Below are 20,758 nucleotides of genomic sequence, written 5' to 3'. Positions count from 1 at the left end.
AAATAAATAAATAAATAAATAAATAAATAAATAAATAACAGAGAAACTAACTAACTAACCAAAATAGATTTCTGTTGGTTGTAACTAAGTACCCCGGCTACACATGACCATTTATAGCAATAACCTAATAGCAAAGCAGGTGCAATGCTTTCAGAGCTAAAAGCGGTCTTATGGCCCATGGTTCATCAGATCCACAGGGAGACTTTGCAAATGAAGAAACTGGGTGCAGGATGTAAAGTGTTCTGTGTACTTGGCCCTGGCATTTCCCCCTAAGTCCATCACAAAGGCCAACCGCTGACACAAGCAAGCGCTCACCTGACCTGGGGTCCGTCTCCCTATCCCTCCATCCCAACGGAGCTGAGTGTACAATGTACACAGCCCCAACTCAGGCACCCAGGTTGGAAAAGCAAATTCTTGGGGCATTAATTCCCAGGCAAGGGACACCTGGGTTGCTCAGTGGTTGAGTGTCTGCCTTTGGCTCAGGTCGTGATCTCAGGGTCCTGGGATTGCGTCCTGCATCAGGCTTCCTGCATGAAGCCTCCTTCTCCCTCTGCCTGTGTCTCTGCCTCTCTCTGTGTGTCTTTCATGAATAAATAAATCTTTAAAAAAAACCAACCTGAAATGTTAAAAAAAAAAAAAAAAAAAAGTTCCCAGGCAAGTCAGAAGTTCACAGAGAAACAGTGTGCTGAAGCTTCTGGGAGACTAGAAGCTATTTTAACCTCTGATCAGCTGCTTCTCAATGTGTCACAGTCTGAGGAAAAGTAAAGGTAAGACAGTTGTCTCCTCTCTGGTGTGATCTACAAGTGATAAAATCCTAATTGAAACCAAATTTAAACTAAAGTCAGAACTGGCACATTTATTTGTGGGAGGAAACACTGCTTAAACAAGGTCTTTTAATCCTCACCTACACACATTTCCTCAAGAAGCCAAGTACACTTTGTAAAATCATGTGCTGGGCTGAGGGGTTGACAAGGCAGGAGCACATAAGGAAGCAGCCCAGCACTGACCAGCGTGCTGTGCCATGGACCTGGGTGACCAGCATGCCGTGCTGTGTCATGTGGTGGATCTGGGTGATCAGTGTGCAGTGCTGTGTCGTGCCCTGGACCTGGGTGACCAGTATGCTGTGCCATGTGGTGGGCCTGGGTGACCAGTGTGCCATGCTGTGCCGTGCCCTGGACCTCGGTGACCAGCGTGCTGTGCCTGTGCCTAGACGTGGGAGATAGCACCTTCCTCAGCTGCAGAGAGCTGGTGAATGAGAGTGGATATGGTGTGAGGAGCCCTGCATGGTGGCCCACACAGAATAGGTCCTCAGTGAGTAGGCGCCAACCATGGTGATGATGATGCCGACAGGGGAGCCCCAGCATGAGACCTGCATGCTCAGCGTGAGGCCCGTGACATCCCCCTTCCAGAGCCATGCTCACTGCCCCCCACCCCCCCGCCACACTGCCAGAAAGGGTCACAGAACAAATCCTCACGTGCATGCCTCTTCCCTTCCCTCAATTCATACAGAGCAGCCACCAGTGTCAGCCAGGGGACCATCCAGCTCTTGCCCTTGCGCTGACCCGTTTAGAAGGGCACATCCTGCATGCATGCAGAGAATGTGAGTCCAAGTCAAAAAAGGCTAGTCACAGTATGCGGGGGACCTGGAGGAGGCGAGGGGTGCGGGTGGGGGCTGCCACGGTGGTCTTCCCACATCCCGACTACCTCCACACCTGCCTGCTCTGCCCCTCCCCTCCTCTTCTTCCATCCTCCAGGCAGCTATCGCCTTCCGTGCCCTGTACCCAGTCTATCTCCTCAGGTAAACGCAGAACCTCCGCCATGTCAGGCTCCATCTTGAGAGCTGTGCAGCCTGGGCAGCCCAAGGACATGCCCCACAAGCCAACAAAGGAGAGAAAGTGGGGTCAGGTGCCTTCACAGCGGGTTCAGAAGCTCCCCATTCCGTGCAGTGGATGTGGCACTACGGTGTACAAGGGCCCCCTGGCCCTCCACTCAGGACACTCAGGGCTCTCGGCTACCCCTCCCCAGCAGACAGCAGTGCGCTGTATCATGATGACAGCTGGTAGCACCTGGGTCCTGTCTCCCCACTGAGCCCCAGTCTGCCCTTGATGACCTCAGCCCCAAAGCCCTTCATGGGGCCTGACACATAGCAGGCATGCAACAGGAGGAGCAATGCTGGTCGGGTGCACAGGAGGGGTTCAAACAGCTCAGTACCCTACTCCTTGTCCCAGAGAGCCCAGCATGTGCTCCCATTCCTGAACAGTTGCAGGCTCCTGGACTCAGGGCAGGAAAGTTCTGCTCCTGTCTGATGGCTTCCTCACCCAGGTAGCAAATACAGGTGCATTTTCTTTAGGATTCAATTGCCCTGCAAGAAATCCAGTGGTACCCTGCCCAGGACACCGTGTAGAGGCGGCAGGGCGGGGCTGTCCTTGAAAGGACAAACGTCTTCTGGCCAGCCACTCACCTTTTCTCTGGACAGGGCAGCTCTTTAGAAGCCTGAATCCAGACAGCTCTGGAGTCTGGATTTTACTCCCCACAGGGCGTCGTTACCACAGTGACTGGTTTTCCTCTTGGAATTCTTTCAAGAGTACAAGCTGTTGCTTCCCTCCAAAACAAACCTAGGGGAAAGCCTCAGGGGTTAAGGGCAGGGCCCTGAAGGCAGCAGGGCCAGATCAGACCAGCCACTCCAAGCTCTATACTTGGAGGGTCTCCAGGGTCTCCTGGAGCTCAGCAGTGGCTTAGCAGTGACAAGCCCTCCCAGCTGCTTAGGGTGTGTGTGGGGAGGGGTGCTGAAGGTATGGGGGTATGGGTGTGTGTGTGTGTGTGTGCATGTGTGTGTGTTTGGGGGAGGTACGGGCATGTGTAGGTGTGGGCTGGGGGCACTGGGGGTTGGACGTGCAGAGGGAGTGGCTGTGTGGTACATGCAGACTGGAGGGTGGGCAGGTGCACTACTGTGTGTGTATGGATACACGCACTGGAGTGGTGGGGGGCACATGGGGCACCTGCATGGGGACACGGGGGAAGCGTGCGGGTGTGGGCTGGCGAAGTGTTCCTCGTCATTCCAAGGTGAAACATGGGTCACATCATCCCCGATAGGAGAACACGAATTCCATTTCAAATCTGTATTACAATACTTAGCGCTGTCGATCAACCAAATCCTGGTCCACCTGTCGGCAGGGGTCTGTTTAAAACAGCTCAACTTTGCAACAAGTGACCTGGAAGCAACTCGTATTTCTAGCCAGAACACCCCCAGTTAGTTGATCGGGCAAGGCTGGCAAGGCTGGCCGAGCAGCTCTGGAGGAACTGGCTTGGCGGGTTCCCGCCTTCCCTCCAAGTACACAGGAAGTCCTCCTGTGGTGCACAAAGACACGGGGCTCAGGGGCTCAGAGTCAGCCATACCGAGGATGGTGCTGCTGCCACAGGGCACCTGGAAATGTCTGAGTGCTTTGTTAAATAAATTTAAGAGTTGCCTCTGCTAGGGCACCTGGGTGGCTCAGTGGTTGAGCATCTGCCTTTGGCTCAGGTCATGATCCTGGGGTCCTGGGATTGAGTCCCCCATCGGGCTCCCTGCATGGAGCCTGCTCCTCCCTCTGCCAATGTCTCTGCCTCTTTCTCTGTGTCTCTTATGAATAAATGAAATTTTTAAAAGATTTCTTTTAGGGCAGCCCTGGTGGCTCAGTAGGTTAGTGCTGCCTTCAGCCCCGGGCACGATCTTGGAGACCCAGGATCAAATCCCACATCAGGTTCCCTGCATGGAGCCTGCTTCTCCCTCTGCCTGTGTCTCTGCCTCTTTTTCTCTCTGTGTCTCTCATGAATAAATAAATAAATAAATAAAATATTTTTAAAAAAGATTTCTTTTAAAAAAAGAAAAAAAACAGTACTACTAGTACTACTTCTATAATAACTACAATTATTATCAAGATGTTGTAGGAGATCAGCAATATTATTAAGCATGCTGCATGCCAACCATTCACAAGAAAACAGCCTTCTTTCTAAAAAACAACTGGGCCAAATAATGAATAGTGCTGAGTCACAGATATCCACATGGGCGGGAGGATCTTGACACCTACCTCATACCATGCAAAAATAAGTAAATTCTGGATGGACTGGAAATCTCAAGGTGAAAGGTAAGACAATAAAACTTCTAGAATACAACATAAGACAATGTCATTGTGACCTAGGAGTTGGCAATTATTCCCGTATGCAGGCCACAGAAGGTAATCAGGAAAAAAAAAAAAAAAAAAACAAACCTTGATGAATTGGACTACACAAAAATAAAGAACTTCTTCTGTTCACCAAAGAATGCAATTAAAAGCATGAGAAGTCAAGGCCCAGAAGGGGAGAAAACACAATATGTATATAGAACAAAGGACTCACTGAGGGCTCAAAGAACCCCTAGAAATTAATAGGAAAATCTGTCAGGTAACTCAATAAAAAAGGACAGGAGGCAAAAGGTTTGAACAGGTACTTCATATAAACATATGAAAAGACACTCAACTGCATTAAGTTAGGAAGGGAATGCAAACTTAAACCACAAAGGGATACCACTACACCTCCACCAGCAGGGCTAACTTGAAAAAGACTAACCATAGCTGGAGTGTTGGGAGAGGAACTCTCATTCACTGCTGGCAGGAGTGTGGCATGGTAGAGCTGCTGGGAAAGCTGCACGGCAGCGTCTCCTCTATGACCTAGCAATTCTACTCCTAGGGCTACCCCCAGCAGACACACATACACATGTTCACCAAGACGTGTATAAGATTGGGAATGGCAGATTACGGCTCCAGCCTGAAAATCTACAGTGGGACGGATCTGATGTGGTATATTCAAACAATGGCATACGGTACAGCAGTCAGAAGAGCTGAGGCCACATGCAACAGCTCACAGGCACAACACTGAATGAAAGAAGCCGGATCCCAAAAGAGTATGTAGCATATGACTCCATTCATATGAAGTTCAAGAGAAAGCCAACCTAGGGTGTTAGAGGCCCCAAGTGATTACTCCTGGGGCACAAGGGCAGGGAGCAGGAGGGGGATGCTGGGATGTTGCCCCACTTCTTGACCTGAGTGACAGATTACATAACATATTCACTTAGGAAAAATCACTGGGCTGGTTCATCTAGTTTTTTCTATGTACGGTATACTTCAATTAAAAGGGAAGTTTTTTAATGCTGGGACAGAATTGTTAAAAACAATTTAAGCCCATGTAAAGGGCAGCCCAGGTGGCTCAGCAGTTTAGCGCCGCCTTCAGCCCAGTGTGATCCTGGAAACCCAGGGTCAGAGTCCCACGTCGGGCTCCCTGCATGGAGCCTGCTTCCCCCTCTGCCTGTGTCTCTCATGAATAAATAAATAAAATCTTTAATAAAAAAAAAAAAAAAGCCCATGTAGAAACCAGAAATAGACTACTAAAATCTAAAGAGAGGGCTCATTCTGTCTAGGACAATAAGAAATCAGTCCTCAAAGAGAGAAATACCTCAGGACACCACAACACACACACACACACACAGCACACCCAGAAGATAACTACTTGGTTGGGAAACTCAGCCCCTCCCTGCCTCCCAGCTCTAGGAAACAGGTAAAATGGAGGGATTCACCATTAAGGTAACAAAAATTTTGCTGCTGCAAAAGCTAATAGGAGGATTAAAAGCCAGCTTGAATTTCACGATTCCTTTGCTTCCCAACTCCCTGTACCCCATCAGTGAGGCCTCGCAAACACCTGGTTACATCTTGTCATGTCACAAGAGTCACTCAAAGGGGAAACTGAGGTCCTAATGGCATGTCAGGAGTGGGGCAAGAAAGGAGGACCTTGTCTTACAGCCTCCTGTCTAGAGGTACTTGTCTGCTTCAGCCATCACAGGCAAGCTAAATAGTGAAAAGATCCAGAACAGCATGTATCTGCCTCAAAAAGCCCTGCCCTCTGAGGGTAACTTAGAAAGAGGCCCGCCACTATTCCAGGCTAGTAGGTTTCCCCCAGAGTATTAGACCAGTTTCAGGGAAGGTCCCCTTCTCTTCACTGAAGCCCATCGCAGGGCCTTCCCTGCACAGCTCCAAGGGGAAGCCAGCACCCCTTCCATGCCATAGAGAGAGCACTGTGTGGACTTCAGCCAGGAGGTGGGCGTCTCCCTAGCACCCAGCCCCAGGAAGCAGACCAAGGCCAGAGGGCCAGAGGGTGGGCCCTGTGTGACACAGGAGGAACGTGAAGACTGATCTATCTACTGGTCCCAGAGTCAGTAGAGCTTGGTGGCAAAAGCAATCTTCCCAGCAGCCCTTGGTGCAGGTAACCATGAGTGAAGCTGCCAGCCTGACTCAGGGGTAGCGTTCGGCACACGTGGGAACAGCCTACCTACAGGGTAGGGGGCAGGAAGACTACCCACTCCACAACACTGGGCCAACCCAAAGAGCAAAGCCACAAGAGCACAGCCTCAGCCTGGTGCTGCCTCTCCTGAGAGTTCAGCAAGCCTCACAGGTGAGGGCTGGTGAGACCTCAAAGCAGCGTACAGGCCCCCTTCCCAATGCAGCTGTCGCCAGGACCCCACTAGCACCTTCCCCTCCCACACAGGCCACCCGTAAACAGCTAGACCACACCCACTGCCCCGTCGTGTCCAAACCCACTCCAGTGTCCAAACCCACTCCAGTCCTCACCCAGCTTCTCTCAGCCCCAATGCCCCCCACCCAAGATTCCTCTGCCACTTCTCCTGTAGGTTGCAGGGTGAGCCCCTGGGCACTGTCTGTGCTATCTAAACCCTGTCCCCTGGGGACCTCACCCAGCCCCAGGGCTTCAGATCCTACCCACACAAGCATCCCTCTGAAGTCCCAACACCCACCTGCCAGGCTCTCTCCTCCTATTAGATGGCTAATAGGCCTAATGTGGCCCACATCAGATTCCTGGTTCCCCTTCAAAACCATTCTTCCTGTAACTCTCATCTCAGGAACAGGCACTACCATCCCCTCAGCCTGCTTGCCCCTACAGTCCACCTGCTGGGATGTCCTGTAACCCTAAGTGACACTCTCCCGTCTGCACACACATTCAGGGCAAGACCTGGCACTCAGGCCTCCAATGGGTCCCCATCCCCCCTAGAGCAAGGTCCTGCTCCTGTGGCCCCAGCCTGCCACAGACTCTCTATTCCCATCCCCACCCTACCCCTCAACCCTTCACTTGACACCTGCCATGCAGGGCTTTCTTCTGCCCCCCAAACAAGCCAATGCAAGTTCTCCACTCAGCTTCAAATGCTCTTCCTTAGATCTGGCATCCCATCCCTCCCCTGCAACCATCGACATCTCCAATCTCCCACTCAGAGGGGGCTCCCGGTCCTAGAACAGCTACAGGCTCTCCTTCAACACACACACACACACACACACACACACCAGCACTCACAAGTTTCTGACACTATCTTCCCTGTTTACATGTATACACTGTCTACCCACCCCTCCCATGGAAGCCCCTTGAGGCAGAGAGGTAGTCTTATTCACAATCTGGGTCCCCAGGCTTGGCACACAGTCAGTGCTCAATACTTGTTTGATGGCCGGTTGCAGAGTTTTCGCAGTGAGGATGACCAACAAATGCTCCAGGGAAAGGAGGTGTTCTACTTCCTTTTGTCAAGGGAGAATGTCAAGGAAGTGATTAGAGACTTGCAGAAAAATGAATCATCCGGGATCTTGAAAAATGCATGATTTCTAAGCTCCATACCAAGATCTCAACAGTAGATCTGGGGTGGAGCCCGAGAAAAGAATACACACTGTCTCCCCAGCTGATCCTGACACACAGGTAAGTCTGAGAACCTCAGACTGACCCAACATCTTCATTTCACATATGAACAAGTTAGGGCCCTCAGAAGGGATGACTCAATCCAAAATTGCAACACTGGTTCATCATCAAGTGTCTGTGTCAAGGTCCCAAACTTCCCACCTACAAGGTTCTCCCTCTCACTGGCTCCAAGACCTCAGCATCTGAGCAGGCTTCAGGAAAAGATGAGTCCTTAGGAAGAAGGGGGAACACACACCCCATCATGGCTGTGGCTCTGCAAATCTACTTTTTTTGTTAATCTAACACTCTGCACAAGTGAATTGCACCTTCAAGGAAGTGGAGATAGGCTGAAGAATGTCATGAGACCAGCAAGATGCTGGTCTTTGCTTCCCTCGGGGAAATAGGGCCAGCTCCACCCACTGTCACCCAACATGGAGGGCTGGAGAACCACCCAGACTTCCTCACTTCAACAGCATAGGCAAGAAAAGATACACACACATTTATAAAAGGCCCATGGGCAAGACCTTGAACTAGCCACTTCACAGGCATCCTTCTCTGTTCTTTCAGCTACTGATGAGGTCAGGAGCCATGTCTCGATTTTACAGACAAAGCTAAGGAAGCACAAAGTTTTATTTTATTTTATTTTAAAGATTTTGTTTACCTATTCATAGAGACACACACAGAGAGAGGCAGAGACACAGGCAGAGGGAGAAGCAGGCTTCCTACAGGAAGCCCGACGTGGGACTCGATCCCGGGTCTCCAGGATCACACCCCAGGCTGCAGGCGGTGCCAAACCACTGTGCCACCGGGGCTGCCCAGGAAGCACAAAGTTTTAAAGATCCACTCTGGGTCCCACAGATGTGATGAATGGAGCTGAGATTTAAACCAGATCCATCTGGCTCCAAAGACCATGCTCTCCATTATGCCAGCCAGCATCCCCAAGCAGCCTGATAGCAGTTTCTGTGTGTGATAGGGAGACTTCATCCAGCGGGCTACTTCTTCCCAAGCACCTGGGAGTGACAAGTGAAGGATACAGGGCCAGGGCTTAAGGAACATCCTAGGGTCAGCAACATCCCAAAGCACAGCCATGAGAGGTCCTGCCAGCCAGGGCTTCCTGGTCTACTAAACAGGGATAAATGGTTTTAAACCTACCTCAAAGGCCTGCTTCTGGATTGAGCAAATCATGAGATCCCGTCACAAAATCCCATGTAAATGTTATGACAGCCGATCTCTAAAAGGCTGTCAACATGGAGGCAGGGACTCCTCTACTGACTTACCCTTCAGGCTGTTACGCCTGGGGATATAGCCACACAAGCCCAAGTCAGAAGCAATTTCCTGAGGGATGAGTAGGGCACAGACAAGTCTGACTCCTCACCCAAAATACTGGGCTCTTCACTACTGCCACCTCCCCACATCTCACTGCCCTTCCCCCTCTGTCTCCCCAACAGTGGCCAGCCCTTCCCTCTAGTGCCCCCTTCCACCTTCAGCCCACAATAGCCAAGACCATCCCTGGTGCACCCAAGTCCAAGATTATCAATGAGCTCACCCTCACTTTCCAGACTGCCCGTTTCTTGACTGTGCAGTGTTAGCATTTAACTCCATTGGATACACACACCGAAGGGCAGAAAATAAGCATCTGCTGGAGACAACGGCCATGAAGACTGCCTACTTCAAAGCCCTCGGTTCCCCAAAGCTGAGCTCACAGTCATCTGGGTTTCCACCTACTCTCTGCCTCATAAATCTCAATAAATGAGAGTTTAGCCAGAGAGAGACACGGTCTCTTACAAGGGAGCAAGTTCTCCAGAGACACACTGTCCAAAAAGGCAACCCTAAGTCAAGTGTGGCTGTTTAAATATAAAGTAATTAAAACTGAATAAAATAAAACACCACGTTGGTCACATTTCAAGGCCTCAAGAGCCACATGTGGCTACTAGTTGTGGTTCTGGACAACACATACTCAAGGGAGAAGAACACTGCCATCACTGCACCAGGTGCCACTGCCCAGCACTGCCCTGGTCCCTAGAGCCAGGTGAGAAATAGGAACTGCCGCAGAGCCTGGGAGATGACAGCCAGACCTTGCTCCTGAGCTTGTGTGCAACCCCCGAGGGGCTGGCCTGTTGGACAACCAGCCTCTCCGTCCCAGGGCACAAAGAGACAGCCCCATGCAGGCTAAATGCTTATGAAAGCAGAGAGCCGTGCACGAGTGTTTGTGCCAAGTTAACAATCTTTAGGAACCTCCTTCTGGCTACTCTGAGTAGAGGTCAGAGAAGGATGATGTGGCCGTTGCCTACTGGATAGCATGGTAGAGAGTGCCACAGAGCTTCATCTACACAGCCTGGAATGGTTCACCTACTCACTCAGTTTGGAACTTCTGGAAAAGCACCAAGAAATGAAGTTCAAATACAGTATAGAAATGTAGGTGACGGGGATCCCTGGGTGGCTCAGCTGTTGAGTGCCTGCCTTCGGCCCAGGGCCTGAACCTAGAGACCTGGGAATGAGTCCCATGTCGGGCTCCCTGCATGGAGCCTGCTTCTCCCTCTGCCTGTGTCTCTGCCTCTCTCTCTGTCTCTCATGAATAAATAAAATCTTAAAAAAAAAAAAAAAGAAAGAGAAAAGAAATGTAGGTGGCTGCCCTCCTGGCTGGAAGCCCGAGCTTCTGCAGAGCTGGCCACCAAAGTACCCAGCAGCACTTTCAGATCTTATCACAGAACCCTACCCCTAACACTGCCAATTGCTTGCTGTCAAACCCTCTGGCGCATCCCGACTGTCCCCTCTGTACCCACCGAATGTTCCCACCTCACAACTGCTCCCCTGGAATACTTTTCCAGCTACTTTAATATTTGCTTCTCAGTCCCATCGTCCATGGTTTGGCCTAAATTCCACTCTGCCTTCTTGTGAAGTGTCCCTAGACCTATCCTGGCTTTCCCAGGAAATGACCACCAGCAGTACAGCATTCTTCCCACCTGTCATCCTGGGCTGGCTGACCTACAGACACTGCTGCACCCTGAAGAGAATCCCACTCTTCTGGGGGGGGTTGCATGCTGCATTCCAGAAGTCACTTAGGTCCCTTGACCTTGGGCATCCCAGCTCCTCTGAACCCTTTGGCTTGCCCCCTCAGGATTCAGTCAGGTGGGCTGGCGAGGAAGTACTCTGTAAGACTGCCAGTTGCACAGATACAACCAAACTTTACTACAGAATAATATGCGGAAACCTTACCGCCCTGATCTTGTCTCCATTTGTCACAATGTCAGTATCGGCTCCTCCATACTATCACTAAATCAGTTCAGAGTCCAGTGCGGGGAGGAGAGGAAGCTAACACCACGAGTGAAATCAACCCAGGCATGAAATCTTGATGTCTCCAGGAAAAAAATGTGCAAGGTAGGTATCAGTGAGGGACCTGCCAGTGAGTGCTAGGGGCCCATCCGCTTGGGGCAGTTACTCTCCAGCAGCAGGAGCAGGCTGAGAAAGTGCCGGATCCTAAAGCCCATCCTACAGGGGTCTCATCTTCACATCAGATGACTGAGCTAAAAGTGGGGAGCCACTCCCGCCCCCCAAGGGAGGGAACCCTTTGCTCCCTTGTCTGCCTGCAGCAGGCCGCTCTTACTTCCTCTCTAGTCTCACCAGTCACATATAGGTCTCCCAAGAAATCCCTGGGCTGGAAAAGTAACATGAACTTGAGGCCTTTGACTAACTTTCTCAGGCATTGACCCTAACAGAAACATCACTCAGGAACTGCAGAGATTAAATATTATGCGAAAAGTACTCTTCTAAGAAAACAGCAAACTTGGGCTTCACCAAAATTTAAAAACTTTTGTGCATTAGGGTGCCTGGGTGGCTCAGTCGGTTAAGTGTCTACCTTCAGCTCAGGTTATGATCCCAGGGTCCTGGGATCGAGTCCCCGCATTGGGTTCCCTGCTCAGCAAGGAACCTGCTTCTTCTTCTCCTGTTCCCCCCACTTGTGCTCTGTCTCTGTCAAATAAATAAATAAATAAATAAATAAATAAATAAATAAATAAATAAATAAATAAAATCTTTTCAAAAAAATGACAAACAAAAACTTTTGTGCATCAAAGAACACTACCAAGAGAATGAAAAGACAACCCACAGAATGGGGGGGGGGATACTTGGAAGTCCCATATTTAACAATGGTTTAATATCCAGAATATATGAAGAATTCAACAACTCAACAGAAAGACAAATGACCCTATGGAAAAATGGGCCAAGGATATGAAGAAATCTTTCTCCAAAGAACGTATACTAATGGCAAATAAGCACCCAATTAGATGCCCAACAGCACATATCATCAGGGAAATGCAAATCAAAACCCCAATGAGATACCACTTCACACCTACTGGGATAGCTGTAATTCTTTTTTTTTTTTTTTTTTAAAGAAAGGCAGACTGCCACATGCAGCACCTCACGTGGATGTGTCTGGAATCTTGGAAGCTTGACTACCCTACATTCTACATGTGGACCTTGAGAGCTTGTTTGGAGGTTCTAGCAGGGGAGCGCAGCTACTCCTATACCCTTGATGGAAAAACGGTCCTCCTCTATTGGGGAAGGTCATTCTCTTTAACCAAGCGCACAGCTTCGCTTCACAAGGGATGCTTGTGGAGTGGTGAGGAAAGAAACACCCACCTAGCCAGCCAGATTAGCCAAATCAAACTTGACTATCAATGTGGTGACAAATGTTGCAGCCAGATCAACTTTACACCCCATAATTTGTTTTTAAGTAGGCTCCATCTAGCATGGAGCCTGATGCAGGTTTGAATCCACAACCCTGAGATCAAGACCTGAGCTGAAATCAGAGTTGGATGCTTAACCAACTGAATCACTCAGCTGCCCCTATCCTATAATTTTTTAAAGGGATGCCTGGGTGGCTCAGTGGGTTAAGCGTCTGCCTTTGGCTCAGGTCATGATTCCAGGGCCCTGGGATAGAGCCCCACATTGGGCTCCCTGCTGAGCAGAGTCTGCTTCTCCCTCTCCTTCTGCTGCTGCCCCTGCTTGTGCTCTCTCTCTCTCTCTCTGGCAAATAAATAAATAAATAAAATCTAAACAAAATTTTCTAAAAAAAAGAAAAATAAATGTTGGGCAAGGATGTAGGGGAATTGGAATCCTAGTGTATTGCTGGTGGTAGTGGAAAATGTGCAGTATCTGTGGCAAACAGTTTGATAGTTCCTCCAAAAGTTAAACATAGAATTGCTATATGATCCAGCAATTCCACTGCTTTGGCATATACCCAAAAGAACTGAAAACAGGGGCTCAGATAATACTTATAAGCCAATAGGTACACCAATATGCCAATGACAGCATTAGTCACAGTAGCCAAAAGGTGTCCATCAACAAATTAATGAATAAATATCCACTGTGTATGGTATATACATACAATGGAAATACAATTCAGCCTTAAAAAGGAATGAAATTCCCTTACAGGGTAGAACATGGATAACCCTGAAAACTTATGCTTATGCTAAGTGAAGTCAGAGAAACACAAAAGGACAAATATTGTAAGATTCCACTTAGATGAGGTACTTTAAATAGGCAAATTGATAGAGATACAAATAGATAAGGGGCTGGGGTGTGATTAACAGGGAGTCACTGCTTAATGAGGGTAGAGTTTCTGTTTAGTGTGATGAGAAAGTTTTGGAAATAGTGGTGATGGTTGTACACCATTGTGAATATACTAACGCCTCTGAAAAATGCTTAAATGGGAAGTTTTATGTTTATGTTTATCATTAAAAAAACAAAACTGTGGGAAATAAGGGTATCCCCATCCTCATCGGGGGAAGGAGGACCAGAATCAGGATCCAGAGATAATTAAGACATGCACAGCAGAGCAGCCTGAACGTGGGGCCTATATTCTTTTTCTACCATTGTGGGTTTTGAGGGGTTTTTTTGTTTTGCTTCGTGTTTTTATTTGTTTGTTTTGAGAGTGTAATTCACAAAACCAAAAGGTATTAGAAAGTATACAATGAAGTGTCTCCAGCCGCCCCTACCTTGCATCTGGGCAACCAGTCCAAGTCAGTGAGTAAAGAGAAACACCACCTGTTCCCATGGCCTCTCCTAACACTCACTTGGGGATATCTCCCAGCTGTGTGACCTTAGGCAAACCACCTCACATTAATTAGCCTCAGTGCTTCCACCTATCAATTAACCCTCCTCCTTCCTTCTTTTCAGAGTTGTCATCAAGCCTAGATAAGATAAAGCAAGCAACTGGCACCATTTCCATGACAAATCTGAAAACACTGTTGTCTTTAATAAAGAGAATTAAACCGTTATGAGCCACAGAGAAAAAGAGGAGCATTATGTACTCTCCATCTCTCTTTCCTTCTTTCCTTTTCTCCTTGCCCTTCTCTATCTAATGCTGCAGGTGTCTCTCCAGCTAAATGCAAGCTGCTTAGCGCAGAGACTTCCATCTGCTCTGTTCACTGCTGTACCTCCAGTGCCTAATGACTGGTACAGAGGACGTACCCAGTACACATCTGCTGAAGGGATGAATTACCAGCTCTAATAACCCATTTTGAATCAAGCCAAACAACACTTCATCACCTGCCAGTGATCCACCGACACCACAGCCTAGAAACTGAAGAGTCAACAAAAAATTCTAACTTCCTCTTTGCAAGAAAAGGACAAGAGAGGGTACAAAAATCAGGAGCTCCTGGATAGGAAAGATGCACCAGGAAAGGAAAAGGCTTCCAATGGCGTCAAGAACGTGGCTTCACAATAACTCTTCCTTAAAAAGAATGAAAGGAAACTCCAAAGGCCAGTGAACTCTCTAGTCCAAGATAGAAGCCATGTGATTTCCGACTTCACATTTTTTAGAAATGAGTTCATGTCCAAGAGCTTTCTGAAGCCAGAACCATGAAGATCAAACCCAATTAAAGTAGCAATCAGTATACCAACAAATTGGAAAATCTAGATAAAATAGGAAAATTCCTAGAAATACACAATGTACCTAAACTGACTCATGAAGAAATAAAAATTCTGAATGCATCTATAATAAGGAAACTGAATAAGTAATCAAAAGACCCCAACAAAGAAAAGCCCAGGACCAGATAGTTTTACCAGTGAATTCTACTGAACGTTTAAAGTAGAAATAACACCAATCCTTTTCAAACTCCTCCAAAAAATTGAAGAGAAAGGAATACTACCTAACTCATTTTATGAGTTCAGTATTACCTTGATTCCAAAGCCACACACACTACAAGGAAACTACAAATTTGGGGCACCCGGGTCAGTTAAGCATCTGCCTTCAGCTCAGGTTATGATCCCTGGGTCCTGGGATAGAGTCCTGTGTCAGGAGGAAGTCTGCTTCTCCCTCCCTCTCTCTGCTGGTGCTCTCTCTAGCTCTCTCAACAACAACAACAAAACAAACAAACAAAAAGCCACACCACATTCCATCATTTATTTAAAAATAAAAAAGAAAGAAAGAAAACTACAAACTCATATTCATCATGAACACGAATGCAAAAATCCTCAACAAAATACTAACAAACCGAATCCAGCAAGGACCAAGGGATCCCTACAATGCAAAAATGGCTCAACATACAAAAACCAATTAATGCAATAGAATAATAGAATAAACGGGGGGGGCGGTATCATACAACCATCTCAATTGATGAAGAAAAGGCATGTGACAAAATTCAGCTCTCTTTCGTGAAAAACACACCACAACTAAGAATAGAAGGAACAACAAGACAATGGCCATATTTGAAAAACTCAGTGAATGTCACACCCAATGGTGAAAGACTGAAAGCTCTTCCATGATAAGGAACAAAACAAAGATGACTGCTTTCACAAGTTCTAGCCAACATGATACCCAAGTTCCAGCCAAAGCAATCAGGCAAGAAAAAGAAATACAAGACATCCAAATTGGGATGGAAGTAAAATTGTCTCTGTTCACAGACGATGATTTTTTATGCAGAAAAGTCTAGAGACCACAAAAAAACTGTTAGAATAATACACAAATTCAGCAAAGTTGCACGATGCCACTTTTGTAAATCAAAAAAATCAGCAGCATTTCTATATACACTAGCAATGTACAATCTGAACAAATAAATTAAGAAAACAATCTCATTTACAACAACATCAGAAAGAATAAAACACTTAGGAATAGATTTCACCAATGAGCTAGAGACTTGTATGATGAAAACTAAAGAATACTGATGAAAAAAATTAAAGACTTAAATAAAAATTAACAACTTAAAAAAACAGAAAGACATCACATGCTCATGGATTGAAAGACTTCATATTAGGATGGCAACACTCTCCAAAATGATTTATAGATTCAATGTAATTTGTATCAAAATCCCAATGGTGTTTTTTGCACAAATAGAAAAATCCATTCTAAAATTCATATGGAGGGCAGCCCAGGTGGCTCAGCGGTTTAGCACTGCCTTCAGCCCAGGGGTCGAGTCCCATGTCGGGCTCCCTGATGGAGCCTGCTTTTCCCTCTGCCTGTGTCTCTGCCTCTCTCTGTGTGTCTCTCATGAATAAATAAATAAAATCTTAAAAATAAATAAAATAAATAAAAATCATATGGAATCTCAAGGATCCCAAAAAGCCAAAACAATCTTGAAAGAGATTCATACTTCCTGACTTCAAAACTTACTACAAGTGGGATGCATGGGTGGCTCAGTGGTTGAGTGTTTGCCTTTGGCTCAGGGCATGATCCCGGATTTCCAGTATCGAGTCCTGCATCAGGCTCCTTGCATGGAGCCTACTTTTCCTCCCTCTGCCCGCGTCTCTGCCTCTCTTTCTGTGTCTCTCATGAATAAATAAATAAAATCTTAAAAAAAAAAAAAAAAAAAAAAAACTTACTACAAGCTATAGTAATCAAAACAGTATGGTAGTGGTATAATGACAGACATATAAACCAATAGAATGGAATAGAGTCCCGAAATAAACTTTTGCACATATGGTCAAATGATTTCAGTGGGGATACCAAGACCATTCGATAGGGAAAGGAGGAAAGGACAGTCATTTCAACAAATGGTACTGGGAAAGGTGGATATTTGCATGCAAAAGACTATTAGATGTTTACATTATGCTCTACATAAAAATAACTCAGAATAGATCAAAAACCTAAGTATAAGAACTAAAACTAAAAACTCTTAAAAGAAAATAAAAGAAAAGCTTCAGGATCCAAAATTTGATAATGGTTCATTAGGTATGACACCAAAAGCAGGATCAACAAAAGAAAAAAATAAATTGGACTTTATCAAATTTAAGAACTTTGTGCATCAAATGGCATTACTGGGAATGTGAAAAGACAACTCTGGAATTGGGAGAAAATATTTGCAAATCCCATATCTAATATGGGGTTAGTATTCAGAATATATTAAGAACTTCTACAACTCAACAGCAACAACAAAAGTCAATTTAAAAATGGGCAAAAGGGCGCCCGGGTGGCTTGGTCCATTAAGCATCTGACTCTGGTTTCAGCTCAAGTCATGAGATGGAGCCCCATGGGGGGAGGCTCAGTGGGGAGCCTGCTTGAAGACTCTCCCTCTCCCCTTCTCCCTCCCACTTCCTTTCAAATCTTTTTAAAAAATGGGCCAAGAATCTGAATGGACATTTCTCTAAAGATATATAGATAGCCATAGGCACATGAGAAGATTTTCAACATCACTCACATTACATAATTACATAATCATTACAGAAATGTATATCAAAACTACAATGTGGTACCATTTCACACCCAATAGGATGGCTAATATCAACAAAACAGAAAATAACAAGTGTTGGTGAGGACATGGAAAAACTGGAATCCGTGTGTACTACTGCTGGAAATGTGAAATGATGCAGCTGCTAAGGAAAACAGCATGGCAGTTCCCTAAAACGTTAAACACAGAACTGCTTATATAATCCAAAAACTCCACTTCTTGGTACATACCCAAAAGAACTGAAAAGAGAGGCTCAAACAGATATTTATACACTCATTATTCATAACAGCCAAAAGTTAGAAGCAACCCAAAATGAATGGCTAAACAAATTGTGGTATAGTACAAAGGAGTATTATTCAGGTTTAAAAGGAATAAAATTGGGACGCCTGGGTGGCTCAGCAGTTGAGCATCCGCCTTCGGCTCAGGGCATGATCCCACGGTCCTGGGATCGAGTCCCACATCAGGCTCCCTGCATGGAGCCTGCTTCTCCCTCTGCCTGTGTTTCTGCCTCTCTCTCTGTGTCTCTCATGAAAAAAAAAAAAAGAATAAAATTTCACATATGCTACAACATGGATAAACCTTAAAAATGTTATGCTGGGGCAGCCCTGGTGGCTCAGTGGTTTGGCACTGCCTTTGGCCCAGGGCGTGATCCTAGAGACCCAGGATGGAGTCCCGCATCCAGCTCTCTGCATGGAGCCTGCTTCTCCCTCTGCCTATGTCTCTGCCACCGCCCCCCTCATGATTAAGTAAATAAAATCTTTAAAAAAAAATGTTATGTGAGTGAAATAAACCAGCCAAAGAAAGTCAAATACTATATGATTATACTTATATAAGATACCTAAATAGTCAATAGATTGGGGGTTGTCAGGGTCTGGGCTGAGAGGGGAATGGGGAGTTATTGTTTAATGGATACAGAGTTTACATTTGGGATGATGAAAAATCTCTGGACATAGTTGTACAGTCATATAACATTATGAACTTGTTTCAAATGGTAAACTTTGTATTACATATATTCTGCCACAATTAAAAAAAAAAAAAAAAGAAACAACAACAAAAAATAACCATCAGGCCCTATTTTTCCCAGCCCACTGAGAGAATCCTTCTTTAAAGGCCCGTTCTCCTGATGACCTGGGCATCCTTCCATGGCAATGGGCCCTGAGGATGCTATGTTGTCCTTTGTATTCTGACCTCAAGCCCAGTCCCAGTAATCTGGGCCCCAAACCCAAGCCAACAGCACAAGCTGGAGAGCCACTTGAAGGTGGAGGCTTGAAGCTTCCCTAGGCGAGGCAGTTTTCAAACATAACCGTCTGACGGGCCAACAAGCGGCCAACAAAAGCCAAAGCCAATCTGGCTAGCTTTCACTCGCTACTACTTCCCCTTTCACTTTCCCACAGGGCCGCCATGCAGAAAGGAAACAGGTCAGACTGACCAGCCTCTTTAAAGTTGAAAACTTGAGTTCCATTTCCCCCATCTATCAAAGGTCTGGATATTTCCCATCCTTTGTATTTTGTAGGATTGAGGGGTTTTGCTCATCCAACAACAGAACTGACAGCGTCCACCCTCTGAGGTCTCTAGAGCTCTTTCATACAGATGATCCCGTCAGATGTCAAAGTAACCCAGCGGGAATACAGAGGGGTTGTTATGCCCCACCGAGGACGGGAAGGCGGGCTCAAGCTGAAGCACTGCGTCCCGAGGCCCACCGCCCCAAGTGGCGGGGCCAAGGTTTGCACACGGGTAATGAACCTCAGGATTCTCCTTCTTGCGGATTGCTCGGGAAGATCAACAAAGCGGAAAGGGAATCTTCGGACCATCTGGCGTCTAACGGAAGAGAGGAAGATGCTTCCAAGTTCGGTCACTAAGGGGACCAGGAGGTCCATCCCCAGAGAAGCAGCCTGGAAAGAACTAAGAGCCCTCCTCTTTCCCTGACGTGCACCCTGACTTTCGTACTCAACGACTGCAGACGGGGCCCAGGGCACAGTCCCCGACTGCCCTGCCCAAGACACGCCGGCGGAAAGGGGAGGAATCTGCCAACCTGCCAGATGCACTTAATTTCACCAGGTTGGAAGGCCGGCGGGATCGTGAGAAAAGGGGATGATTCAGGGCGCTCGTACGCGTAAAGAAAAAAAAAAAAACCAAGGCGAATTCAATGAACATCTCAAACTTAGAAGTTGCCCTGGAGACGCACAAGGGAAACACCGAACAGTAGCCAGAAAGCGCGTAGCGCGTGGACCACGGCCCTCCCCGCTCCGCGCATGCGCGGCGATGGCACCCAGCGCCAAAAGAATCCCAGCCAGCCAACACCAGACTTGGTGGGCGGGATCCGACTCCTCGCGCAAGCGCCAACGCGCGCGCATGCGCGTCCTCAGCAGCTGCCTTTTCCTAGTGGTCCCCCCGTCCTGTAGTCCCTGTTCTGGATCCGAACACCGACTACCTCAACCACGGCCCTCACTCTGCGCTCCTCACCTTGCGTCCAGTTTTTTCCCGTAGGGCTTTCAGCCGTTCCTTTCTCCGCAACGCCTCTTCCTCTAGCCGGCCCACACCAGCCGCAGTAGCCGCCATGTTGCCCACCCTCCTCTTCTCTCGTCCTGCAGCGCGCAGGCCCAGGGAGTGGATGTACCTCTGGCGGCCAATCCGGGGACGAGAACGGGAGAACAGGAAGTCCTGACAGCCAATAAGCACTGAGTTTCTACGGGAGGGCCCGCCCCACCTTTCTCCGTAACTCGCCTCGCCTGTTGGGGGGAGGGCAAGGTAAAGAGAGAGGCCGTAAGGCTCGATTCGTCCAATGCCAATCGGTGAGAAAGCGGCAAGTGGAGTCAGACCTGAATGAAGGAGGATAGAGCGCGTCGATCGCTCTACTTCGGCCTAAGCAAGCCGCAAACACATCTCACTCCCTATGAGCCACCTGGAAGGCGCTGCCCCCTTGTCCCGATTCTTCAAGGCCTGAGTGCCTTCAAGAAGTCTTTACTGACCCTCCACTCCGATCCCAGTTTAATACGAGATCTGCCTCTTCCTCTCCATCAGTGACTTCCTGGCTGCTCTTGTCACGGGCCCGTAGACCCTAATGTCTGCTCTCAGCTCAGATAAAGCCTGCGCGGTGCAGGGCTTGGCTCGATGGCCATTTCCTCCAGGCTCATGGATGATCCCTTCCCACTTCCAAGTCCCCCAAAGCAGCAAAGTACTCAGAGTCAGACTACCTAACCTGGAGAACAACAAACACCGAACCTGGGCCCAAGGGTCCCCAGGGACCCCCTGAGCTTAGTTCCTGAGAACTAGTGAGAGTTGATATGGCCTTGACTGCAACAGGTGGCCAAGAGGTACACTGCTCCCCAGCAGGAGCTGCCAGGGTCTTCTTTCCT

The 20,758-nt window shown here is 47.6% G+C and overlaps 1 protein-coding gene across 1 annotated transcript in view; it reads right to left on the bottom strand.

Annotated features, from left to right (window-relative positions):
* The window catches only part of CCDC12 (coiled-coil domain containing 12), a 51,138-nt gene extending 31,121 nt beyond the window's left edge, over positions 1–20,017 (bottom strand). Inside the window, exon 1 of the mRNA XM_038566640.1 lies at positions 19,866–20,017. Within this exon, the coding sequence (XP_038422568.1) occupies positions 19,866–19,961 (96 nt within the window). The 5' untranslated portion in view covers positions 19,962–20,017. The remainder of the gene's footprint in view (positions 1–19,865) is intronic.
* Positions 20,018–20,758: the final 741 nt, after the last annotated feature.

Source organism: Canis lupus, chromosome 20, assembly GCF_011100685.1.
Source record: "Canis lupus familiaris isolate Mischka breed German Shepherd chromosome 20, alternate assembly UU_Cfam_GSD_1.0, whole genome shotgun sequence".
Lineage (NCBI taxonomy): Eukaryota > Metazoa > Chordata > Mammalia > Carnivora > Canidae > Canis > Canis lupus.
Note: the sequence above shows the minus strand (reverse complement) of the source record. Positions and strands in the feature narration are given on the sequence as shown.